We start from the raw sequence: 27,549 nt of genomic DNA on the forward strand, positions 1-27,549 counted from the left end.
CAATTTTCCTGCCCCACGACAGCACATGCAAAAAGAACAATTGATGGACAGAATGCAGAATAATGTAATACATTCACCCCAGTACAGAGATCTGGGCCTAAAGCCACCGTTTCTTTGCTCACCATGCTATTCCAGTTTGGACCCAGCCATATGCAAATCAGTCATGATCCTGCCCCCAATGGGAACAGTCCAGCCCTAAACGCCAGGCCAGGTCCTCCCTGGACTAAAAACAAGCATCCTAGGACCGGTTTCGGGGGTTCACCCCTCATCAGCCAGGATAGCTTGACTCCAGTGGCATTGGGAGCATGGGACCCACGTCTGAGCATACTCGTCCCACTCTGGGTGACAAATGCAAAAAAGATCAATTGATGGACAGAATGCAGAACAATGTCATACATTCACCCCAGTACAGAGATCTGGGCCTAAATCCATCACTTTTTTTGTGCAATTGGTACCCGCGTGGGACGGGTATGCCTTATAACTTTCAGACGAAAAGCCTGTGTGAAGCAGCCAGAGACCACCTTTTCTGTTAGGAAGGGATGCCTCCTACTGGCACCTCCTATGACCTACTCCTGCGGAGTCATTGCTGGAGGTGAAATTGCCATTTCTGTGTACACACAGTGCACCGGGCGGATTTTCACATAGCTCAGAAAAGACTGTATTGCTGATTTATTTAATTAGAATTGCATTAGTAATAGGAATGTGTAGGAGACATCTAATTTAAAACACATGTAAGGAAATTCAGCAGCACAGGTCTCAATGCAAAACAATGGCCTTTTAGCCATCCGTCTTAAGGTTCAAATTTGATGCATTTTTATTTCTAGAGTTCAGGAATTCTGCAGATTGCAATTTTGAAACACATCAGCTAAGGGCAAAATTTCTGCAACATGACACCCTCATGGGTGGGATGGGATGTTGGCCGGACCCTTACCAAGCCATGGCCAGTATAGGCATGTTATGGCTTAGAGGAGCGGGCAGTAGGTTCACTTGCATTGAATGTGGTTTCATCAAGTTTCAACACAAAAGGTGTTTTTGCTCTTAAGCCAAACCAGTTGTCCTTATGCAGAAGTTGACTGGCAATAACTAGACTTCTACCATGCCAGTTCTTCCAGAAGCCCAAGAGAAATAATTAAGAATCGGTCACATGTATGTATCGGAGTCTAATCTGTCCATAATAGGCTTTTAGAGGCACTGACTCGTTGGCAAATCTCTTCTCCCAATAAGCCAGTTTGTTTTTAACACACAGAGTTCAGGAGAGACACCAGCACATGTCCCACAAACTTTCTGGCATGCAAATTTTCTAAACCTATCTGATATACTGTTTTTTCTCCTTTTTCTCTCCTCTTTCCCTCCCTCGTGTTTTGCACTGTCTGGATTTTCAGAAATCCCGTAAGGTACAGATAAGTATGTTTGTCTACCGCCTCCACTTTGCATCCGGCATTTTCTTTCTCTCATTAAACCAAAAGCATCCCTCATGCTTCTCCATTTCGCTCGCACATCACTAGGGACCACAGAGCCCCTCTGCATTTCTTTTTTCCTTCCCGTCATCGGTCATTATTTCAGCAACTAAGACGTTTACTTCCTTTGCATTTTCAATAATTTTATCATCTTTATTTAATGTCGACTAGCGTGTAGTTAGAAATTTAACATTCTCTTTTATTTTTGCTGTGAGCAATGCTTTCTAGCATAGATTATGCTTCTGGCAATGTGTGGGATCTCATTTTTTCCTATGTGTGTTTTGTTGTGGGTGTTATTACTATACCAGCATTGTGGTAGATACCCCCTACTTAGTATCGTTTTTATCATTTATCATTGTGATTTTGTTAGTTCGTTTTTAATACTGGTGTGCAGTGCTAGATTAATTCTCGCAAAAAGATTTGTACCATTTACCATTCATAAATGGCTACTGGACTCTCAAATGAAAGGTGCTTTGCAGTGTGAACCAATTACAGATGTATGTGCTGTCCAAAATACTGACATTTAACATTTGATCCAGAACCATCTTTAATACATTTTATAAACAAAAATAATTGAAGACTCTAGGGCCTAGTCACAAACTGCATTTTGTAGTACATTTGGCAGTACTACAGTAGTACTACAAACATACTACAAAATGCTGTTGTATCGTATTGCAACATCTATATATCGCTTACTACCGCTATGTCTGGTGCTCCAGCTCAAGCCTACATGGGTTGCATGTTACACTGTGTAGGGTGTGTGGGTGGAAGTGTGTTGTCTTTGTTTTGATTCTATCTGGGAAGTGTTTCCATGTAGTCTGTGATGACCACTGTGGTGTGGTTATTGTGTTATAGTACACACCACTTAATAGTGTGATAAATGAAGAAGTAAATGTAAATGTAAATGTACAGGAATTTATATAGCGCAAATCACCAACCGGTCTCTAAGCGCTTGCTTAGGGAACCCGTCCTGGTATTCCCCTGTGAGATAACCCCGGCAGGGTATCCGCAAGGTGAAAGCCAGGCATCCCGCCGCGAGGGGCCTTTGTGGAGATTAAGCAAGCTATTGCCCAGAGTCGCAGAGTGTGAACCCGTGAATCGAGTAGGCACCGGAGCGAGAATTGTCGAGTCCATGGACATTTTAGGACTCAAGACCTCGCCGAGCCGGGAATTGAACCCTGGTCCCGGGCTGACCTCTGTTTCCAGGTCTGCCTCCTCTAACCAGTGAGCCACACTTCTCCACAGAAGTATGAGGGAGAGAGCCATGCAGTTTATAGTTTTCAGCTAGCTGGCAGCTTTTGCAGCTATTTATGGTATTTACTTCACTGGGTTACCCATTCTAAGATATTTTGCTTAAAGTCCACCTATGTGCGGAAGTCTGTGTCAACTGCAGAGATCTCTTAACACTCAAGTACACATTTTAGTAGTACATTTGGGAGGAACAGTGTGGAGCGATGGAAAATTGGGTCTATTTAGTACTATAAAAGGAGAGGTGTTGGGCAGGAGAAAGGAGTTGTTAATAGAAAAGGGTAAGCGCGTTGCTATTCACAAACTGCCCTTCTTTAGTTACTACAGCCTGAAAGGACTCAAAACTGTTCTAAATGTGCACCAGCTCAGAGCTGGAAAAAGTCCAGCACCACACATGGCCAACTACTGGTACCGCAACTCCCGCCCATAAAAATAAAGGAAGTAGATCAAATAACACCCCATTGGATCCAATTTTAAAATAATTATTTAAACTTTTTAAAAATGTAAATACATTTTATTTAATGTTAAGAAATTGCCCAAAAATGCAATATAATTATAATTTTTTTTAATGTATTAACCTTTTTAAATAGTAATGTATATTAAAACAATTAAATTACTTTTAATTAATTCTACACATCATATAATCATTTTAAGTACATGAATATATATTTATTCCTTTTTTTAATTCAGCTTTAAATGACATTGTTATCTTAAAATCAAGTTATTAATGCTGTAACATTTTCTTATACTCTACATTTAAAATAAGTATATAACATGAATGTTAGTATTCAACATACTAATATTTTCCTAATTTTTCAAAAAGTTTAATCTTTTCCCTATTCTTTACGGTATGGAGTTCTCTGCCCAGATTGCGGAGGTCTCTTCCAAATATACAGAGCATGGAATATAGTCATAACGTCACTACTCATAGTAACTTTGTCATATTTGACGCTTTTCCTGACTCCACCTGCTATTTTAGGGGCATGGGGTCATGCAAGTCTATACTTTTGATTACCTTTACACTTGTAAATGATGTATATCCAAAAGTAGTAAAGTTACTCAGAAGTGTAAGTGTAAATTTACTTGTAGTAAATCTACACATGTAGATTAACTTTTGTGACTAGGCTCCTATATTTCTAAGGAGACTGTTACTTTTGTCTCCACCAACAATCACGTAGGCCAGAAAATCACTATTGCCACGCTGTCTTCAGGTTCTCCCTTCGACCATCGCTTTTAGTAAAGTATGAATCCAGAATGAAGAAATCCGTAGAAGGTTTGGTGACAGCAAGAAAAAGTCTCAGGGATTTGCTTGAACAGGTCGTGTGATAATTACATAGTTTTGGAAATGTTGAGGTTTCATGGAGGGAAAGAAGCATCGATGATTAATGGAACCAGCCATCATTTGGTTGAACCCCATATGCCAATGATGGTTAGGTAGGCATTAGGTTTGCAGTCTGTCTTCCCTTATACCAAAATAAGGCTCTGTGTGGCTCCTGTACGAATTTCTTACAACATTTTCAGCCAATTAAGAAAACCACATGGCCCAAAAAAAGCATTGCATCCAGCGAGGCCTAAAAGGGACTGCCAAGGGACAAATGTGGGAAACCAGAGCACTTAAAATGATAGGGGGCAGCAGACACTGCACTGACTCTCCAAATGGAGAATTGGTCCATATCAGCTATCCAGCTCTGAGAGTTATAAGATTTAAGATACTGTGAAGATCATCATTGCCTAGAAATACCAGAGTTGTGCATGACCACACAACTTTGCATCTCTGCATCAAAATGATCAAAAATAAACCTTGAAGCCATTGGCCTCAAAAGTCCTTTATAAGAGTCAAATTGGTAAGGGCCATATGTATCAACACATTTTCCCATAGACACAGAATGGGTAAAACCCTTTGCTACATCTGGCCCTAGATCTATTATTTGCATCCATTGGCCATGGAAAAATAGCTTTTGATGACATCAGCCTCAAAGCTAGTTATGATTCAGTGGCCATTACAACTAGGGCAACTCAATGTGAACACTAATACTCCGAACAAACCAAATACAAATAAAATGTACTCTAAAATGAAAGTCCTAAAATCATACATAAAGAACACTGAGACAATCCGTGAAAGTGCCATGGTGCCATACAGATGGAAGATGTGCATCATGTAAATACTGAAAATGTAATAAAGAGGTAGTAATTGCTTGATAAACAAGCCTCATAGACTCTCGGACACAAGAATTAGAGAATTGTGCCTTTCACAGTCATTGAAGCAAAAGAGAATTCATTTTCAGCATGAAACAGGCGCTACTGCGAAAGCAGTGGAGGTATGACTCTAAGGGACTGCTGACCTTTCCTCGATTGAAAACAGAAGATTTGTCAGACAAGGTATATGGAGATGAGTCAATGTCCCATGATGACACTGCGTGTTTGGGATGAGATCCTGAAAGTTTCCTCATAAAACGTTGATCTGTTTCACAGAGGCTTCACCGCCATTGGAACGCTAAGGCCGGCATTACAAATTTCCAGTGGGGCTGTTAATGATTGTTACTGGCTTTATTGGAACATCGTGTTTTCGAGTTTCACACTTAAAGCAGCCAAAATCTACCATAGAAGAATAGGAAATTAGCATAAGAATCTGTGTGGTATTCCGGATTCTCATTTCTCGGTTAAATCTCAGCGTTCCGATTGTATCCCCTGGCAATTCCCAGCCCATAAGTTGCCAGTGCCAGTGCTATTGGCAGTGGCGTAGCAAGGTCAGGTGGTACCTGGTGCGGAAAATTTCTTGTCACCAACCACCCACACCCCCCGCCCACATTGAAATTATTAAATTGAAAATATTAAAATAAGGACAAAAAAGATAGTTACACATATTTTTGCTATTTTGTCACCCCCCTCAGTGCCATCATTTTGTCACCCCCCTCAGTGATGACACCCGGGGCGGCCCGCACCCACCTCACCGCCCTTCCTATGCCACTGGCTATTGGTAAATCTGGTAGGGCACAGTTATGAGGCTCTAATGAAGTCCAACAGCATTTTGCTGCAAGAGGTATCCAGTGAACTCCCTGAAGCGTTTTGTGAAGTTTGGGAGATTTCTTACATCTTGCAAAAACACTTTGATGATGCAAGTATTCATAACCTGGCTCTATGATATGCAGAACAGCAAGACGGAAATATGCTAACCCAGGTACATCAGAAAGTCTACTTCCAGGAAAATATATTGCGAGATATGATGCACAGAGTGGAAACGTGTACAATATATCCCACACAGTCACATCCTTTTCAGGAATATAGGCAACATGCCTGCAGAACTCGAGCCTATATATGGATCTTGTTATTGGTCCTCAAGAGCCGGACCCACCCAGATTTTCAGCATACCTAGAAAATAAATGTTTATACAGTACATCTCTATAAGGGTGCATTTACATAATCAGATGTTATCCTGAAAACCTGGTGTGTTTAGGCTTGCTATGACGCAAATTGAACACCCCTGCAACAAATTTGTGTAGCTAGAGGAAGAGGTTCACTAGATACAAACACAAACTATCTTTTACCTTGATAGGAGCGGTTTTTGGTCGCCGTGGGCTGCTAAAAAAAACAGATTACGGTTCTTTCGGCAACACTGGAGAGGAATTGCACCAGGCAAATAGGAGCTGGATGTAATAACTGAATATGAATGTAATCAAATGACAGAAATATTTGGTTTAGCAGCATAAATGAGGAACTTTTACAAGGTCCTTTCGTGCATTGGCTACTGTAGGGGATCGATGCTTTTCTAGAGAAGGGGGCATTGGAGGAGGACCCAATGGCAGGACAAGGAATGCATGCACCAATGTTCAGAATTCTGTTAGCCTCTTATGCGCAATGTATTCAATCATACATATAAATACACCACATAATATCATAGTATCTTCCTAAATAAAGGATGTCTACTTACGGACTACATAGCATTAGATGGGTGAGAACACAGGCGTTTTTAGGTACCGAATTTTTAAGTACAATTTGTTCGGTGTTGCCTGTCCGCACCCACTGTGCATGCGTGTTGGGTTTTGATTCGAAGCGTCGTGTACGTGGGCTGTCTGGATGACGCACGTCGCTTTGGTCAGGCCCAGAGCAGGCGCCGCGGGAGTGCGACCAGTGCTCCCGGGATTGGTTCTTAGGGAACGGCGAGCATGCAGAGGCTCGTAATCGTGCTGTTCTGTCGCCAGTTATCAAGTGAAAGCCGTCGTCTCAAGGACATGTGAAGACAAACTGAACGTGCGTGCGCACGTACCGGAGAACAAAAAAGACGGGGATTCACAAATCGCAGTTTCCTACTGCAGCCAGCAGGGGGCAATGCTGCTTTGATTTGAAACAGAAAAGGGCAGGGAGAACTACATGTATTTTTTCGAAAGGTTTATTTACATTCATTTGCTGAAGGAACCTGGTTATCGTGTTCTAGGATCCAGCTTACAGGGAGGTAATGGATGCGGAAGTGTGAACGATGCATATTTTTAGAGTTTGTGGTATGCGGTCAGCTTTGATGATCTCGGCAGGTCCCTTTATTGTGTTGATTATTTTCTTTTATGTTCTCAATCCCATTTCCTGTGTTGTCTGTGACAGGAGGTGGTCCACTCCTTGCAGGGCACAAGTCCTAACAAGCATTTACAATGCAACGGTTTCGCCTTTGGAAAAGTTTGAGCTATTGGCATTGTAAATGACAAAATTTGTATTTATGTGTTGGTTTTGAAAACAGATAAATAAATGGCATTGTCATTTACATTGCCAATAGCTCTAACTTTTCCAAAGGCGAAACCGTTGCATTGTAAATGCTTGTTTTAAGACAGCTTTGGGTGAGAGGTTTAAAGGTCTGCTTGGCCGTGGCAAGACAGCAGGCCATGAAGACATGCACACTGTAAACAGTGCACAAGCAGCCCTCTGCCTACCACTCCTCCCTGCTGCCACTCAGTTCAGGACAGGATGATGGAAAATAAAATGGTGAAGAATTACCAATTTATTTTAATCTCTGGGGTTTGCGGGGCATTTAAGTGGGGCAAAGCTCCTCTGTGCAAACGGAGCAGCAGCCCCTGCGTATATTTTCGAATTTCAATAGAGTTTGGATCTGGATCCTTAGCAGCCTCCGATATCTAAAGACTTAAAAGAACATTGCTATGTTCATCAATACACGACTTGAATAAAACCAATTAAAATACTAATGTGAAGCCTCATTAAAACAAGTAAATAAAGTTATTTGAATGCGCCAGTAACGACTACAATAGAGCGGTTTCCTAAAATTACCTCACAGCAAGAAATCCAGAGAAACAAATTAAAGTCGCACACTGAAGCAGAAAAACGGAGACATAAGCAAGATGAGAGGCAAAGGGAGAAGATTTAACCAGCAAAATGCGGCGCGGCAGAAAGGAACCCTTCGAGCCTGGTGTTTACGGATGCAGCACACCACGCCGCCCTGAACGTTACTCCTTCATGAATTTCTCAAATCTCTTCGCGCGCCTCTTGCCCTGTCAGCACCCGCGCGCCAAAGGAGGGCAAGGGTCACCCGCGTTAGGAGTGACCCCTGCCCTGCAAGTAGTAGACGAGACACTGGGGACAATGCTAGCACACAAGAACGCAAGTGAGCAGGGATTATGGTGTTTCTTGTAAAGCGCAATATTTCTTTTTTTTTTAAAGTGTCGAGCAGGCCGTCTGGAGCAAATCAAAGCTCACTAAAAACGGCTATGAAACAGCACCAAAAATATGTTTGGTGAGAAAAAGCGCAATGCAGGGTAAACAGAAGTCCGTATAGGCTCATCGTTGAAGGCAAGTTATAAGCAATAATAGTAGGGGTGACTGCAAAACCCATCACGCTCGCCGCCGGAAGAAGAATAGCAGTCGCAAGATGAGGCGGCGGCCCCGGACAACGTTCACTTAAAAGGAAAAAATAAGGCATGTGCCTCGAAACACTGGCGGCAGGTCTTGAAATACAAGTATGAAATGGCTCAAACAGTCGAAACCGGCACACAATTAAAATACAGAGCTAAAGACAAGGCCGTGGTTATCACTTCACAACTTTTTTATTTGCGGCCTAAATCAGTAATTTGGAAGGAAGGCTGTTCAATTATCCACTTACCTTAATTCAGCCCTTTAATTGCTTGTGACAAGGCCCACGCTCATCGCTATGCCTTCTCCACCTCAGCTATGTTCTGCCGACTAAAGCTGTCCTCCATCACGTGATCTGCGGGATCGCCGTCACAACAACCAGACAAGTAAAGCCAAACGCTGCGCCGCCTGCACAGAGACACACAACACGAGCGGGTGGGAGAGACAAGTGAGGCCACAGTATCAGCACTGGTCACGCTTTCAAAATAAAGACAAGCTCAAAGAAACGCTGTGTGAGTTGCCAGACAAGTAAAGCCAAACACAGCATCGCCTGCACAGAGACACACAACACGTGCGGGGGAGAGACAAGTGAGGCCGCAGTATCAGCACTGGTCACACTTTCAAAATAAAGACAAACTCAAAGAAACACCTTGTGAGTTGCTGTACATACTCCAGCGAGATTTTGTAGTAACTGATGAGCAGATTGAAAAACGGGGGAGCGGTGTGGAACACGTCAATACGCCCCCACTTCAGAAGTGAACATTCGTCTGCCACGCTGAAAAGTAAAAAACGAGGGTGCCGAGTAAGTTTGATTGGATGAAAAAAATCCGAAATTTAACAGGAGAGGCACCAGCACAATAAAACATGCACTGAAGGACCGACGACACAGAGTGCATCGCGGGGCGCAGTGTAATGAACACAAGAAATAATTATGAGAGGCATACGTTTACCGTCATGGCAGCTGAGAATAAACAAGCTTACAAACAAGCCTGCGATGACGCTCCTCGCCCTAGCCAATCACCACACGGCAACAGTGGTGACGCTGCGCCGCACGGGCCAATCCCGACGCGGCGTTTGGTGAGGGGGCTCGGCTCTCCCGTCCAATCGGAGAGCAGCGGGCTCGTTTTCGGGACACGGAAGAAGGCAGGACAGCAGCAAGCACGGCCCGGCCGGACCAGATTCGGGGGCGTTCCCGGCTTTTGGCTGACGTATCATGACGTAGCCAAAAGCCAAAGATTCTCGGGAACGCCCCCGAGTCTCCTCCGGCCATGACGGACGCCTCTCTGTTCCAATGGCTAGCCTCCATTTATGGAGCTAGCCAATGAAACAGAGGGAGGGACTAAGAGTACACACTAAGAAACATAAGATTTCTCTGGAGGCGGAGCCTAAAGGCTCCGTTCCCCAGCGAAACCTAAAAAAAGAAGTGCGGGGACGCTCTAAATTAGGTGGTGTAACCGGAAGTGACGTCACGACAGGACGTGACGTCACGAAAAGTGGCTTTGCCCCATCAGACTCATTGCCTCCCCTCGCTCCAGAGAGGCCAAAGAGTGAATGCATGGTTTAATTTGCTCTAGTTATCGAGCTCTCAAGTTTTCCCCTATTATATTGGCGATATCAGCCAGTCCTGGTTTTCTTGATTTTCAAATCTGACTCAAAAACTAAAAGCCACCAGCTTTGCATACGGAGATCACTGCGCCCCCCCCCCCCCCCACCGCCGACTGTTATCATTACAAATAGGGGCCTAGCACAGGCCCCTGGAGACCCAGGGGCGCGCAGGAAGCGTGGGAGGCACCTTTCAGAAGGGCCCCCCCTCAGCCCAAGACCCATTAAATAAACGGATTTCGTGAGTCACTGGGTAAAGGGAAATCGACGGGGCGGCCGTGCGGGCAAGTAATGCCATAATTGCAAGTCCAGCTTTTGGGCTGGGGGGACGGTGTCCACCCGGTAAAATAAGGGGGGGGACGCCGTCCCCCCGCGTGGTACCCCGACTCGAGCCCTGACTCCTTGATCCTATGGATCTGGAGGAGGAAGCAGCTGGTGATTAGTGAGTAGGAATCCGAGATCAGTGGATAGGTAGGTGGGCTGGCATAGCTTGTATCTGAGCACTGCACACGCCAGCAAGGTTACAAAGCATCCGGCAAACACTATATGCCCGTCCTTTGAAGATGAAGAATCAGGGGGTGAATCGTCTGTGGCATCATATGGTGACACAGATTACATTCGATTGAGACCAGGACGTCTAGAGTTACTGTCCTCCTCCTTGTGTGTAGTCATAGGAGTCAGGGAAGACATTCTTTACTATCCTCCTGGAGCCAAGCAACAGGGGCGTCTCTAAGCTCTTGGCAGCCCTGGGCAGGGAGCGTAGGTAGGGGGCCCCGGAAGAGGGGGTCCTGGCAGGGCGGAGCCCCCCGGAGCTCAGGAAGGGGGTCAGGGTGTTTGGAAGTGGAACAGAGCCGGAGGCCACCAAATCCCTGCCACTGGGGCCGCCACGCAAATATGTATCCATCCTCAGAGGATTATTATATTAAGGAAATATATTGGCGTGGCGGCCCCTGGGGTTTGGCGGCCCTGTGCAGGTGCACAGCTTGCACATGCCTAAGGCCGGCCCTGCAAGCAACAGCAATCCTCATTCGGGGTTTGTATATGAGGGTTTGTACCCGGGTGTGCTAATCCCCCAGACTCCAAATGCAGTTCTCCCGATTTAATCACAATGCTATCAATGCACACATTTTTGTCAAATTAAACTGCAAATTATTTAACACAGCTGCTTTAGCTGGTACATCTATTTATATTATATCATTTGTGTAGAGTTTACTATCCGCATGTGCTTACTATACGCATGTGAGGCTTAAAACTGACAGAAAAGAAGGGGTTCACATCTTTTTTAGGGGCTGATGTAAGTTTGAAATGCACAGGATTTACAGCACTTGCTTTCAGCTGCTTGAGACTGTCGCTTAAAACAACTCTTTCAAAGTAATGTATTTGAGTGTTTTTGACTGCTCAGTCAAACTGTGTCTGGTGCATGGAGAGCTCCTGACCTGAGGAAGAAAGATGATGGCTAGATTGGGGCAGATACAGGAGTAGGATTTCAGTTGTCTGTCTTTTGAGGTACAGCCACTTGCGCTGCATCCAGTTCTGGGCACCCTTCAGATGGAAGGTCCTCTGATGGTGGTCCACGATCAATCTTTGAGCTTAAATTAGTTCTGGCTGTGATCAACATGTAAAGATTGACTCATGGAATGCCAGGCTGTTAGCTAGAGTGGACAAACATATCTGAAAATGTAGTGACAAGAGTGCTCCAGCAGTACTTTATAGTTGCGTATGTAGAATGTTGAAACATAATCTTAAGCAGCATACAAGCTTGACCGTTGTCATGGAAGGAAATCTTACACAGTTTCATAGATGCATTTTAGATGCAGAGACAAAATCTGTTTGAACGTCACTCAGCAGCCGCTTGGTTGCACAGTGAGTATTTGCCATTAGTTCACAAAGAGGTTGGAGCGGTTTTCTGCTGTGGGCATGGCATCAAGCCAGATTTGTTTTTGAGCAATTGCATGTTCATTGCATGTTTGAAGTTTAAAGATACTAACCAGTAGAGCAAACTGCTTGTGGGACTGTTTATAATGGGAACTGGCACTTTACAAATCTCAGTGGTGGTGCATGAGTTTTTGAAGGCCTGCAGCATTTTGCAATTTAACAAGTGCAAGCCTGTGTGAAAACCAGCAGGAGCGCTTGCTGTGATTCATATTGATTATGGAAATCAGCAGTGGTTGAGAGTGCAGGTGAGAGGTGTGCTTTTAAGGAATCTTTTTTGTTGTGAAAGAATTTCGAGAGGTTGAGAGTTTTCCAAAGGGGACAAAACATTTTGGACAGGTGCAGGGACTTCCATTTCTTAGTGAAATAGTTCAGGGATTGGACTTGTCACTCCTCTAATGAGGAATGAATGTCAGTCTTTTTTAACATTTAGAGTATGACTAAGTTGGTCAGTGTGCTCATTCTTTGATTTTGACTCAGATCATCATCATTTGAGAGCCCTGCCCATCCTTTGCATTTGGCGATGATCATCGGTGAACTAGTTGACTTTTCTGTTGCTCGCTGGTGGTGGTCGACTGGTACATTTTAGGTAGGGAAGGGCTTGCGCCACTTTGTCCTAAAGGTACAATAGTTGCTCTGTGGGTGATGTTGTCAATGAGTTTTTAATGGCTGAGCAAAGCTACCTGTGTGAATTATTTGCGAGCGGTTCCTTCTTGACATTGTGAGCTTCTTCTTGGGCTTTCTCTTTTTTTTAAAATAACATTTTACATCTGATCTCACCATGAATTAGGACGCTTACCATGGCGTGGTCAGGCCATGAAAGGCCTTTACAGTCAATGAGCATGAGCTCCAAAATTAAGAACAGAGCAAGTCTATTCTCTTCTGTGTTGGTTGACTGCCATCCTGGTTGAGTAAATCAAAGCATTTCAGCCATTTAATGTGATGTTGACGGATGTTAAGATCCTGCACAGTGAAACATATATTTGAAATTGAGTGGAAAATCCGGGTGAGGAAATTCTCTTTCAAAAATTATTTTGGGGGGCCTCATACAACATGGTACATGAGCAGGAAAAAAAATTGCAACCAGATATTTAGATGAGTCCTATGTTGAGCATGGAATTTCCCTGCTGGCCAGTGGCTTGTGATAGTTCCTTCCCCTCACCCCCCATCTCTGTAGAGCGTGCAAATGTTGGTTGAAAGGAGTCTGTGACCAGGTCTTGCTGAGAGCAAGAAATTGAGGTGTAGTCATAAAGTCAAACATGGATGCTACATGAGTTTTTGGTGGCATTCCTGGATTCTGGGTGAGACCACATTAACGATTTGGGGATGGGGTGGAAGGATCTGAATGGGTTTGTTTTCCCTGTTCGTGGGGGCAGAAAGACAGAGGTTTCCTGGTGCTGTGGAACAGAGTGGTAATTAGCTACTTTTTACCAACACCCCTGAATCTTCAGAATATACATGGATAGGTATTTTTTCTGGGTTCTGGATCGAGAAAAGGGTATTTCTTTTTTGCGATTCTAGTTTTGTTCGAACAGTCTTTGGAAAGTTTTACTATCTCTGTCATCAGAATAAACAGCTACATTTTTCTAGTTAAGAGTCAACTACCAGTAAATAATAATCCACTATTTTGTTGGTCTCTTGACACAGTATCCACTATGGTCATCAGAAGGTGCATATAGCACCCAGGGGTACTTGCTAAATTGGTCGTTCTGTGCTGTACATTACACCTAGGAAAGCTTGCTGTCTAACTGCTTTAGAATGAGAGTTTTGGGTGGAACACATAAAAAGGAATTTACAAACTACTTTTATTCAGGCTCCAGGCGTCAGGCAACCAGTTGGCTGCTTGCTTCTGGTGCCTTTTTTGCGTTCCAGAGTTTTGGCGAGCAGTTGAGTAGATTTAGTTGAGGTCCCGATTCTGTTGTGAGTTGACTCTGCCTACTGTGTTGTTTTTCATTGTGCTGTCCCATGGTCTCCCCTTGATGTTTAGTCATTCTGATCTTACCTCTCTATTGCCTCAGGCGCCACATACTGCCTTGAACTTGAAGGAGCCACTCTATGTGGGAGGAGCCCCCGACTTCAGCAAATTGGCACGAGCTGCTGCCATCTCTACAAGCTTTGTAGGAGCCATCCAGAAGGTAAGGACCGGACCGGCCCATGCAGCATTTGTGAAATAAAACGAAACTATTGAAACATTTAAAATCAAAATTACGGAAAAAAACAATCTACAACAAAGAATGTTATGTGACTTAAAACAGTGGAAAAACCATAAACCTAGTAAAACGTCCAAAAGTGAGCAAAAGAGCTGCTAAACAAGAAGTCTAGAGTACCAAGGAAAAAGGAGTTCAAAGGCGTTAGGCCTGCTGTAGAAGACGATAAATATGTAAAAATAGAAATACATACAATGAAAATGTGGCCATGTAAAGAGGACTTCTGGAACTAGTGGAGCTAAAAAAGTAGTAGTACAGGAACAAAAAAATTGGCAAATTGACAGACCTCAAGACTAAATCAAAAAGGTAAAGAAAGGCAAGCAGAAAAATAAGAAAGGATGGGCCAGGAGCAATAACTGCGTAATAAAAAAAACAAAGCACTATGGGCAATGTTTTTCTGTAACGAAAGTAATGTGAACAAATAGTGATTGCTTTATGGTTGAGATGTTGACTTTGATCATAGGATAGAGCTTACAACAGAGTATATGTTTCACAGAGCTCATGCCCTTGTCACAGTCTACTTGGTCTCGCTTTCTCTTCTATGCCTGACTGTATGTCCCCAAGATCAAGGTCACACGGAGGTGCTTGTATCCACTTACGGTCTTTGAACTGTATTTTATTGCCGGTCTTTCATTTCATGAGGTACTAGCCCGATGCTAGCACATCTCTGGATCCACCTTTTGTCCCTGCCAGGTTTCCCAGGTCCATGCACGACCAGCTTCTCCAGTCTTGGGGTTTTCTTTGAATTCTGGACTTGTAGTCATATGGACTCAATTTTGAGATCAGGTCCACATGTCTCAGAATTCAAAGAAAAAACTCTGGACTGGAGAAGCTCATCACGCATGAACCTGGGGTCCTTAGCAACTATGACCTTTTAAACCACATTAGATACTTGATCCTCCATAGGCTTCCGTTTTGTGGTGAAAGCTCCAGCATTGCACAATGCTGCGGGTAGAGCGGGTATAATTCACTGTGGCATGGAAGGCTATAGCATTGCAGTATCCAACCTAGATTAAGTTTGCTATCTCAATCCAAGTTAAATTCACTTACAGTACATCTGAAGGCAACACATTAACTTAGTGATGCATAAAAACCTGGAATGGATTTAGCTATTCAGGTACATTTGGTGATTGCGCACCTCTCCATTAGAAGATTCCAGAGCTGGAGAAAGTCACCTTTTCAGCTTCGGTTTGCCAGGTTGTCTGGGGTCCAGAAATCTTCCTTCGTTAAAACACACACACAGATTTTCTGGAGTTACAAGGCATTCATATTTCTCACATATGATTCTTGTAGTTTTGAAGTTGTGTCCTGTGCAGCCCTATGCATTTCGCAAACCTTGGATAGTTTTCATTCCACATATTTTTGTGTTTCGCACAAATGTCCATATGCACAAGGGCAGACAATTATTGACAGGCTAACATGGAGTGTGCCGGTGCTCCATCTCTTTTTTTTTAATTTCAAAACTTTTTATTGATTTTTTAAAAAGACCATGAATAAGCATTTTAGTAAAAACATACACATAAGTAAAACATAATTAGACCAAAATGAATATAAGGAGGGGGTTAAGGGTTAAAGAGTCAATTTTGTACATTAGTCGTTTGAGGTGCGAGGGTTGATGAGAGGGGCCATACGATATAACTCTTAGCTTAACATCATGTATATGTGTGGTTGGAATAGATACAGAGCACTCTGCCGAGTGCTGTTTGGTGAAATGTAATACAAAGTTGTTGAGGCGAAAGCAAGAACTTAAATTCGAATGGTAAACAATACAGATTGTACGATACAAGTATAGAAAGGTGCCAGCAGTCTGATATTCGTATAATCCTAGTGCAGTGCACTATATAAGATTTTAGTCCCATGCTTTGAACGAAAGTGATAACTGGTGTACAAGAGACAAAAGTATTGTGATTGTCGGTGCACCAAGAAATGAGGTGCTCCATCTCTTGTCAAGGAAAATGATCTAGCCTCTTTGCTGCCTCCATTCAATAGATTAACGTTCTAAAGGCCCCTGTCCCTCTTGCAGACTCTTTGTTGGTGCAACTGACTTTTGAAGGATAAACCTTTGAATTGTGGAAGTGTCTCTGTCCTGTACCTTGTTCTTTGGACCAGGGGCTTATCTCCATCATATTAATTCTGTCAGAGGGGGTCTATTTTTCTGAAGGCCCTTATTGTCTGTCTGCTGTCTGATGCCTCTTAGTCCCAATTTCATACTTTCTTTCTTTTTCCCCAGATCACAATCAAAGGGATCTCCATATTAAAGGAAGAGAACATCCGACAAGCAATAGAGATTTCACCTTACCGCTCCCATCCATGCACTCGAACCCCCCACCCATGTCAGAACAGCGGCAGTTGCCACCCGAAGATGGAGAGTTACGAGTGCGTTTGCCATAGGGGATTTTCAGGGGCACACTGTGAGAAAGGTAAGGACGTGGTGCATGGCAGTGCATTGATGCTCGTTCTGCATTGGAACTGTGGTGAGTGTGGATAACAGGGTCTTCATACAAGAGTCTCACGCCATTCAAGCGGGAGGTCAGTTCTTTTTTCATGTTAAGCCCCTAGATTACAGCCTCAGCAGGTAGTTCCTGTCAGCTTCATCCTCCCTTCAGCTGTAACTCTCTACTAGCCTCCACTCCAGACCACATACCAACATTTTAGTACATCATTCACTCTCAGCATTCCAGACACCAGCTCAGACATGCAGGTAATGGGGACTCGCAGGATACTACAACCTCCCTTTCTTATAAAAAAAATACAATAATGAACAGCCAATCCCTTGAATGTAAAGTACAAGGACAATCATTCACAATAAATCTTCAACATGTCTAACTTAAGCATTCACCCATATACAACCTATTTAACTCTCCAGTACCCACACAGACACAGCAAAAATCAGTCACAAAAGGACTGCAACCGGGCAAGTCATTAAGCTCTCCACACCTCATGTTTAAGAAACACAACACAAAGTAGGTTGTGATTACCAGTGCAAAATGGTCCAAAATATAAACGTCTTGTGACCTCCTCGGCAGGTCCACATACTCATAATGACGCCTCACAAAATGTACTCATGAAGAACAAGTAGTCACAGACGCACAATCATGCGGCAGCCAAGGAAACATAACGTACCAGCTTCCCCATCATCCCATAGGCTACAAAACAAAACACAAATGGAAAGTCAATCCATGTCACCTCAACCCTAACTTCACTTTACCATACCCCGAACACAGCAATAGCCTATCCAAAGCCATCAACAATTTCATCACCCCCTACACCGATTCCCCCCCCCCCCCTTCCCAAACAGAGGAATACAACAAGATTCAGACCCAAGACCAGTTGGTACCCGGAAGAACATAGGCTGTTGAAATGCCACTGCACACAACTGGAGCACAAATGGAGAATGACCCAGGACAATGCAGACAAGAGCACATCCAAACCAGCCCTAAGACGCTACCATCAAATGATCCGTACCACCAAACACGCTGCTTTGGCAGACCACATCAATGCCAGCACCAACAGAAGGTAATAAATCTTTGCCATCCCCTTCGCAACATTCTCTCTCTAATCTTCAGCAAAAAAATCACCTCCATGTACAGCAATTTCAACTTGCAACCAGACCTGTCAGACCTTCCCAAACACCTCCCAATCTTATCCAAAAATACGATGCTTGCCCCATGGCCCGTCCTCACCCCATGGGAAACTGCTACCACAATGAAGTCTATCCACTCAGGGGACCCATCAGACCACTGCACCCACCACACCTACTCAAAAGGACTGCAACTCATAGGTAGCTTGCTCACACCTATTCTGAATGCTTCCACCTCTTCCATGACCTTTCCAGATGCTTGGAAAAGCGCAGCTGTCCTCCCTTTGCTGAAGAAACCCTCTGTGAACCCTTCAAAGCTTGCCAACTACAGACCAATTTCCCTGCTACCATTCCTGGCAAAGGTCTTAGAGAAAATCATCAACAGACACCTCACAGAACACCTCAACAACCACCAACTCCTCAACACCACTCAGTCTGGTTTCAGACCCAACCAAGCACTGAAATCGGCATCATCACCACCAAAGATGACCTCTGCATGACACTGGACAGCAGAGATACGGCAGCCCTAATACTCTGGGACCTCTCCACAGTGTTTGACACAATCTCCCACCCCATCCTCATCCAATGCCTACACAACATTGGAATTCAAGGACACATTTTCCAATGGATCTGCTCCTTCTTGCCTGGAAGAGCCCAGTCAGTTGACCTAGCATCGCACACATCAGACGCCCGTGACGTCATCTGCACAGTTCATCAAGGATTCTCCCTGAGCCCGACCCTCTTCACCGCATAGATGATCCCACTAGCCAGCATCATTCGCTCTCAAGACATCGATGTCCTCCCTTATGCTGACAACACACAACTCATTCTCTCGCTCACAAACGGACTCCCTGTACCCGGATCAAGTTCAATGCCCGGGTGACTGAAATCACACACTGAATGTAGAACAACTGCCTAAAGATGATCTCCAACAAGACCGAAATTGTGATCTGTGGGAAAAGCACATCACCGTGGGAATCCACCTGGTGGCCAGCAGAGCGAGAACTGACACCCTCCCACACCAAGAGCCTTGGGATCATCATCGACAACAGACTCTACATGACCACCCAAATCAAAGCTGCTACATCCTCATGCTTCCGTACTCTGAAGATGCTGAGGAAGATTTTCAAATGGCTCCCAATCAGCACCCATAAAACCGCCACACACACACCTCACAAGAAACCTAGACAATGGGAACACCCTCTATGCTGGGATCAACAAAAAACTCTCCAGAAGGCTGCAGACCATTCAGAACTCAGCAGCCAGAATTACTCTCAACCTCCCACACTGCACACAAATCACACCATACCTGAAGGAGATCGACTGATGGCACCCCGTTCACAAATGAGTGCAATTCAAGCTCTTCACCCACATTTTCAAGGCACTACATAACACTGGCCCAGCATACCACAACAATCCCCTTTGCTTTCACAAACCTTCCAGATACCTCTGCTCATCCAGACTTCTCCTTGCACAAATTCCACGTATACGGAAAAACGGATCTGGCAGTCAACCGTCTCATACATCTCTCCTAAAGCATGAAACCTGTTGCTACACATAAGAGCCTCATCCTCATTTATTTAACTCTGCAAGAAGCTGATCACCTGGCTTTTTGGGTAGTCCCATTAGGCCCCAGGTGTGGCTAGACACCACTGCTCAGCTCCAGGATACCCCCGGGTGATAAACTCTACAAATCTGCATAACATAAAAAATACCATAATTACTCTAGCACAAGACCTGTCCTCACCTGTTATCATAACTACACTCATACACAATACCCCTAGACATCCACCTATCAACACTAGAACAGTCCAGCAATACAGCAATGACATCAGACCATATTAACAGGTAAAAATGTGCCCGCCTTTAAAATTCACTAGAGCTACATCAAACCCTACCTGCCTAGCCGATTGAGCCGATGCCAGTTGCGGGTGGATTTTGAGGGTGGGCGCCACCAAACTAGTCATCCATGGTCACAGGGCCATCTTCCTTCTCGCAAAGTCCTCCTACCCTGACAAACATTGCTCCCAACTGCCACCGGAGTCTTGCTGCATTTTTTACACAGGTAGTAGGTAGGTTATTTATTTCATGTTAGGCCTTTAGGTACAGCAACTTCCGTGCTCCATCCTCCCTCCAACTGTCCCCATCGGCTCGTTTTCACTCTTGACCACACACCATCATTCTATTACAGGAATTCACTCCCAGCATTCCAGACAGAAGGGTAATGGGGACACGCCGGACACTACAGACTGACTTTTGATCATGGGAGGGTTGATGTCCAGTCCTGGGTTTGGAGGGTAGGGAGGGGGAAATGTATTGAACTTTGGTAATCTGTTGCAATTGCTCACTGTTGGGTTGGTGTTGAGGGAACGTTTTTAATTCTGGTGAATTGATCAATACACGGGAGAAGGAATACTTTTGAAAAATTCTTGGATCTGTTATACAGTTTGATCTCGTGGGATAAGCATCTGTCTTTTGAAAGTTCCTTTTGGGTGTTTAAAAAATGCTATGTTAAAAGATTTGACTGGCTGCTTTTTAACACCTCCAGTGGTCATTGAGAAGTCGGCAGGGGATTCAGAAGCCATTGCATTTGACGGCCGAACCTACATGGAATATCACAACGCAGTAACGAAAAGGTAAGCCAGGTTCCACCTCCTTCTTTGCTCCCCCCTTCCCCCCCACACACACACACACACACACACCTCCCTTGTTTCCCTGCAATAGGATGGAACGTTTAATGCAAAAGACTTGCCAGCCAAAACTTTCTGGTAGGAATCTTAACTGCCGCCTGTAATAGTGAGGTCATAAAACTTGGGACCTCACATCCTCTTTGCTGTTTTTGTACTTCGAGTAAACATAATAAAAAACAATACAGAGACTTGAAAATGACGCAAGTGAATTAGAAAATAATCCAAATCATCCTTCCTCCTACCAGTCAGTTTAGATCCACTTAGATCAAACAGAGAGCAAACGGACCCACATGTCATTCTTTGTCTGAAATGTAGCTTTTTCTCATCACCAACTGTCCTACCATGTACTCCACAGTATGTTCCATTGAACATATTGATTTATAATCTGTGCATCCAACAAAAACGCTTAAAATACCGGGCTTTTCGCATGTCATTGCTCAGTGAGCAAAAGAAGGCTTTGTGAAACCTCAGACTGTAACTGACCCACCTGAGCCTTGCAGCTACGCAGTGCAACACACAGGATGATGGCATGCATTTCGCGCCGACCGTGGAGTACGTTGCCTTTGTCAGGTTCCTGGATTTAACACATAGAACATCTCCTTGTTTATCTTTGACTAGTGTGCTTTTGCTGCCCCATCTCTGTCAGAAAATGTCCAGTAGTTTTAAGCATAATTTCTCCTGACACCTACTATCTCCTACTTTGTTAGGGTTACCACCTGGCTGGTGAGTGGCAGCAAAAAAACACCCAGGGGTGGTATTTTTGAATTGCATATTTATCATTTTTAGAACGAATTTAAACAATACAAAGTAACTAAAACAATCCCGCCCAGTGGCATATCTTTCACGGCTGGAATGGAGTCTCTGCAAACATAAGCACGATGTAACCTCCATTCGTAGACTTAGCCCGTCGGTATTTTGCCAGGCTGACAAGTGCAGTATTTGACCTGAAGTTCTTCTGCACAGATTTCCATATTATTCTCTCCGTGATTAAAGCTCTGCAGTGCGTAGGAAACTAGTGGTTGTTTTTGTCTAGATGGTCACTTCCTCTCAATTTCCTGCCTGTCGCGCTAAGTCCATGGCCATTTCCTCTAGGCCCACACCCTGTCCTGTTTTAGCCTCTGAGAGCATTTTGAGGTCCCAGAATTCGCACGCCTTTCCTTTCCCTTGCCAAAGGCATCTCTCCTAAGCTGCTGTTTCGCTGTATGCCAGGCTATCGTGTGATTCTACCGAACGCTATCGGCCTATGGGTACTCTTATTTGTCCAAAATAGCCAAAACTGCAGTGCACGTGTGATCATAGCAGAGGATCTAGATATGTGTCGAGTGCAAAAATGTATGGCAAAGCAAGTCCGTGTGAAGAAACCCCTGGAGCAGATATTATGTGGCACCCTGTCTGTGCGGAAGGTGGTATTGACCACATAACCGTAGCATGCTTTCTATTGCTCCTACCGAAAGCTCAGTTTGCATCATGGTGGGCAGGTTTTACCATGTTTGGGGTAATGGCTTATCTTTGATCAAAGCTCCTGCTCACCATGGATCAGTCTGATTTCAGACACTGTTAAGTTCCTCCCATTTGGCGTACAGATGGTTATTTCTTTTGGTGGAATGAATATTTGAGACTGAGACCTCCTTGAGCATGCAGGAGAACCTGTGCCCGCCTTAGCATGTCTACGGCAGTGTTCTGCATATCGAGTCTATATGGACTCTCATGAAAATTGATTTGAATCTTTCCAGACTGTACTAAAGGTTGTTTGAGTCAGCCTTTTAACTTTTTTGTCAGGCCTTATGATCATGGAAAAACACATGCAGTTTTATTTGTGACAAATGGTGAAAACTACGGATATTCCTTATCATCATTATTACTAAAGACCGGGTTCCTAATCCCCTCCAAATTCTGATTTTAGTGCAAACTCCTGTTTGCCGTCAAATTGGGATTATATATAACTGCTGTGGTTAGAGCGTGCGGGCAAATACCATACCTTCCAAGTTTGCAAACTATCATTTTACAGCATTTTGCCCCATTCCGAGCTCCATAACTCAGTGTGGTGCGCTAATTGCATACAAGGAGGATACTCAATCCAAAGTATTTCTTGGGGGCACAATTACCACCTGAAATTACGTGGGTGTTATGAAATCTGTTACCGCCTAAAATTGCAACAAAATAAACCTGAATTAGTTAGAAGTTAATGCTTTACGCTTTGTGGCATTACCCTCACATTAGGGGTTTTGAACAGAGCTGCTTCAGTGAGATCCACTCGCTGCTGTCCTTTCATGACTGCAGACGCATGCAGATGCCAGTGGTCCGCTTCATCTCTCCCACCTGCCATCCACTGCTGGGTCACCAAAGCTCTGTAAGGGTTGAGGACAAGATGAGGCTGCTTTCCCTGTAGAGTCCACAAATGGGAAATGTTAAAATTGATGCTGACGAGAACTCTATTACAGTGAAGACCAACAACACAACATGTTAAACAATAAACAAATATCGCTGCCACCAAAAACAGACAAAAAGTCACAATAATCACAAAAAGAGATGGGGCCAAAGAGTTAGGCACTGATATGCATTTCAGATAAATCAATCCACTTAGGTTTTGTTCTGCCTAGTTGTTTTTTTCTATTTGTCATTTACGGCTAGGGTCCACTGCTCGAGTGCATCAATATATTTGGAAGTACTTTTCGAGCATTTGCCAAGCTTTCTTGTTTCTGCTTATCCAGTCTGTAATTTGAGTGTCAAGTTACCACACAAAGGAGGGATGCTAAAGCCCAGACTGCCTGTCTCTCTTTTAAGCTACTGGCACAAACGTTTATGTATCAGTTCACTGTGTGTAATATGGGTCCTCATGTTAATCTAAATTTCTTATTTGTTCAGTCCCTTATATTTTTCTTTCACCATGTGTCTTTTGTATGCCACTGTGACACAATTGTTTGTTAAGTACAGTCTGTTTTCTGTATTTGTGTGTCTGAACAAAATCGCATGTTTGATGGTTGTTGACCATGTTCAGAAGCTGAAGTCTGTCTCTGTGTCTTTTGTTTTTGTGTCATCCTTACTCTCATAATAGTCGGCTATTGCCTCTGGTGTTTCTGGTTTTCATATTCATCCTGCAGTCGGTCCGACCTTGCTGTGTTTCTTTGATCATAGTCTGTCTTTTCTGTGTGTTTCTGCAGCTCATGTTCCACGTTTATTGTCAGTGTTTCACGTATTTATTTCCTTGTTTTCAAGCCAACTGACTAATGAAATTCCAGAGTAAGTAGATCACCCATAACCATTTTGAGCCATTACCGTGCCTAGGCAGAGCAGCGTCTGTTGCTCTGCCAGTCAATCACTACATGATATTAACACACATTGACGAAAACCAAATCTAACCCACCTTTTCCTTACCAATAACATCCCCAGCATGTCCCGGATCATCCAAACTTATACCTGAATGGAGCCCTCAAAGAGTCCAGCTTCTTATGGAGCCAAAATACATCATCCACTTCCTGACCTTTATCCCCTCTCATCATCACCTCTCACAGTCTGGGCATGTCCAACTTCTAGATCCAACAGAGATGGGTACTGCTGATTGAGTTTTCCATAGCTGATCCCATATCCAACAGACGAGTACTGCCGATTGCGTTTTCCTTAGCCGATCCCATATCCAACAGAGACAGGTACTGCTGATTGTGTTTTCCTTAGCCAATCCCATATCCAACAGAGACGGGTACTTCTGATTGCGTTTTCCATAGCCGATCCCATATCCAACAGAGACGGGTACTTCTGATTGCATTTTCCATAGCCGATCCCATATCCAACAGAGACAGGTTCTTCTGATTGCGTTTTCCATAGCCGACTACATATCTGCAAGCAGACAAGTGCTAGTAGGGACCTCAGATACAGGCTTCTAATCTTAAGAGCCAGTTAAGTACTCCTTAACGGCCTTTTCGCGGGGTGACAGCCCCCCCCCCCCCCCCCCCCCCCTTCTGAACCAAGAGAAATGTGCATCACTGACTCGGTGTACAAAAGAAGGACCTGTATCAATCATCATATAACAGATAACAGTGACCCTAATTGCAGTCCTATGTCTAGCATTATGTGCTTCACCTCCAGTCGATGCCTCATAGTCTCGATAGACCCTTCCTTTCACATCCAGGGCCCTGTTCTGTCCTTAGTAATAGACATATACATCAAGCGCCTTCATGAGCCTTTGCCTTCAAGGATGCCTGTTCTGGGGAATCTCCCATCACCAGTTGCACATCCAATAGAATCTGGAGTGACCTTTCAACTCAACAGTCTGCTTGCCTCACAAACTGCGGATTTAATATTCAGAGCAATATCAGTTTTGTAAAGCATCCAGTGTGGAATAGGCTAATGAGAGAATCCACTGACCATTCCCACATCACGTTGTCACTGCCTGTCCCTCAGCAGTGAGTTCTGTGCATGAACAGAACTGGCTGGACCTCCCAAATCTATATTTCGGCTCTGGTTGGTCGTGGGCTCAGCCGCTGCTAGAATTGGGTTTAGGATGCTTGCACCATTTGACATGCAGCGTTCATTCTGTGGAGTTCCCCAACTAGGGTCATTATGGACACTGTCTCCAGCCCTGAACATTTCATCTACAAATCATTGATTTCATGTGTGTTAGTCTAATTAGTTCTATGAAGGCAAAACAAGACTACAACACCCAGGATGCATTAGGCAATCACAAAGTGGAAACGGTGTCCTTAATGACCTAGAAGTAGGTGGTCATCCTACACCCAGCAGCTTCACTGCCTTATGCATTTAACATGTTCACAGCAATTTGGGTTACATAGTTTAATGTTTTCCTTATGGTTCGTTAAATGGCATTTACTTTCTACATCAAGCTGCTTTGACATTTAGCAACTGAAGGCAGACAGGCCCTATTTATAGAAGTCAGAAGGATCAGTACAATAGTATAGAAGCCAGAGGGGCGGTGAAACTGTCTATGAGCCAAAAAGGGTGAAGCTTTACTGTATATGAGCCAGAAAAGATGGCTGCTACGTTGTATGTGAGCCAGACGAGGGACAGCCCCATGTATGAGAGCCAGAATGGTCCCGGTATGTGATGTAGAAGAGTCAGCACCCTGGTACAGGAAGGTCCCCTTTATATGAGCTTTTAGGGCTAGCCCTGCTACCTTTAACACAGCAGGGGCCAGTTCGAGGCTCGCAAGCGAGCACAGGGCAGGCACGCTGCATGTGAGCAAGAAGGGGGCAGATTTGCAGCATGTGAGCTAAAAGGGGACAGCCCATCTGAATGCAAGCGAGAAGGGGGCCAGCCCATCTGAATGCAAGCTAGAAGGGGGCCAGCCCATCTGAATGCAAGCTAGAAGGGGGCCAGCCCATCTGAATGCAAGCAAGAAGGGGGCCAGCCCATCTGAATGCAAGCTAGAAGGGGGCCAGCCCATCTGAATGCAAGCAAGAAGGGGGCCAGCCCATCTGAATGCAAGCTAGAAGGGGGCCAGCCCATCTGAATGCAAGCAAGAAGGGGGCCAGCCCATCTGAATGCAAGCAAGAAGGGGGCCAGCCCATCTGAATGCAAGCTAGAAGGGGGCCAGCCCATCTGAATGCAAGCAAGAAGGGGGCCAGCCCATATGAATGCAAGCAAGAAGGGCCAGTCCCACTCCACACGAGCAAGAAGAGGCCACTCCCATGCATGCAAGCCACAATGTGCTTGCCCCATTACACGGAAGAAAGAAGGGGTGAGATCTGCTGCTTGTGAGCTAGGAAGGCCCCTTCTTACTGCATGTAAACCAGAACTGGTGAGCTCCTTTGCATGTGACCGAGCCTGTGTATGGGAGACAGAGGGACCATCAACACAAGTCTTGCAAAACATTCTGGACAGAAGCTTACAGATGGCTTTCGTACTCATGAATGACTGAACTGTTCCCTGTGTCAAGGAGAGCAGACACTCCTCTCATCTCTGCACTTCACCCCAGCATGTCACCAGCAAATGTGCACACATTGGAAGACTGCCTTGTACTGCATGTGACTGGACAACAGTGAGGTAGGGCTGGGTCCTTGACTGAGTTCTACTGGGAACGAGCATTGCAGAGGTGACATCTTCTCTTTCTCACGTGATAGTTATTAGTTTCAAACAAAACTTTAAGTTCACTTTTTTCTTAAAGGAGGCAGGAGATAGCATTCTCATTTTGCAAAGTGTTTCCTCTGCTCGGGCGGGCGTTGGGAAGTTGTAACATTCAGACCTGTTCTTTTCTGGCTTGCTTATGTAGGTTCCATGGATACCTAACAAGCCACAACACCAACCCAGGAAGATGTCTCAGTCTTCCTTGAATCAATGGCATTTACAATAGATAGAAAAGAAAGCCACCAAGGAAGGAAATAGTCTCCCATAGCAACGTGCGTTGACTAGCAGGATTTGGTTTGCTTTTTATTCCAGTGGTTGGTTAGCAATACCAGGGAGTTCTTGGTGCAGTTTTGTTTCTATTGCCTCATGTTTTAATGAAAAAAACAGTCTTGTTATCTATTATTACTTTAGGCAAAATGTTATGTAGGTCTATAAAGTTCCATTTTTTCCTCTGGAGTCTGTGCTGTTGCATTATTTTATGCAGAGGGAACCCGTTTGTCGTTCCATCCAATATATTAATGACAATCTAACTCCCTTTTGCTATATGGCTGCAAAACAAACTGCCCATTGCAGTGACCAAAGAGCACTGTGCTCACACCATTGAGCATTTAATGAGATTCAGGTTCCAATTATGACAAAGTAGGGCCGGGAATAAAAATAAAATCTGCCCTCATTAGGGAATCCGATATCTAAAAAAGGGTACATGTTTACAAATTGGGGCAGTTTTGAATTGTCAAGACATGCTAAATAGGTATTTGGCAAGGTATGGGAAACTGCATGTGTTTGTGATTGCTGCAGGTGTATCGGGCAAAACAATGGTAAAAGCAGGCCCCCCACCAGACCATAAAACAGGCCCAGAAAGAGCCAAAAACCAGCCCACACACTAACCAGTCAGACCAGGCCTTCTG

The 27,549-nt window shown here is 44.3% G+C and overlaps 1 protein-coding gene across 1 annotated transcript in view; it reads left to right on the forward strand.

Annotated features, from left to right (window-relative positions):
* The window catches only part of AGRN (agrin), a gene marked incomplete at its 5' end in the record, with an annotated part of 135,854 nt that overhangs the window by 89,911 nt on the left and 18,394 nt on the right, over nucleotides 1-27,549 (forward strand). The window contains 3 exons of the mRNA XM_086947838.1: nucleotides 14,105-14,221; nucleotides 16,524-16,713; nucleotides 20,422-20,509. Of these exons, the coding sequence (XP_086803964.1) occupies nucleotides 14,105-14,221; nucleotides 16,524-16,713; nucleotides 20,422-20,509 (395 nt within the window). The remainder of the gene's footprint in view (nucleotides 1-14,104; nucleotides 14,222-16,523; nucleotides 16,714-20,421; nucleotides 20,510-27,549) is intronic.

This window comes from Lissotriton vulgaris (genome assembly GCF_964263255.1).
Source record: "Lissotriton vulgaris chromosome 5 unlocalized genomic scaffold, aLisVul1.2 SUPER_5_unloc_1, whole genome shotgun sequence".
NCBI lineage: Eukaryota > Metazoa > Chordata > Amphibia > Caudata > Salamandridae > Lissotriton > Lissotriton vulgaris.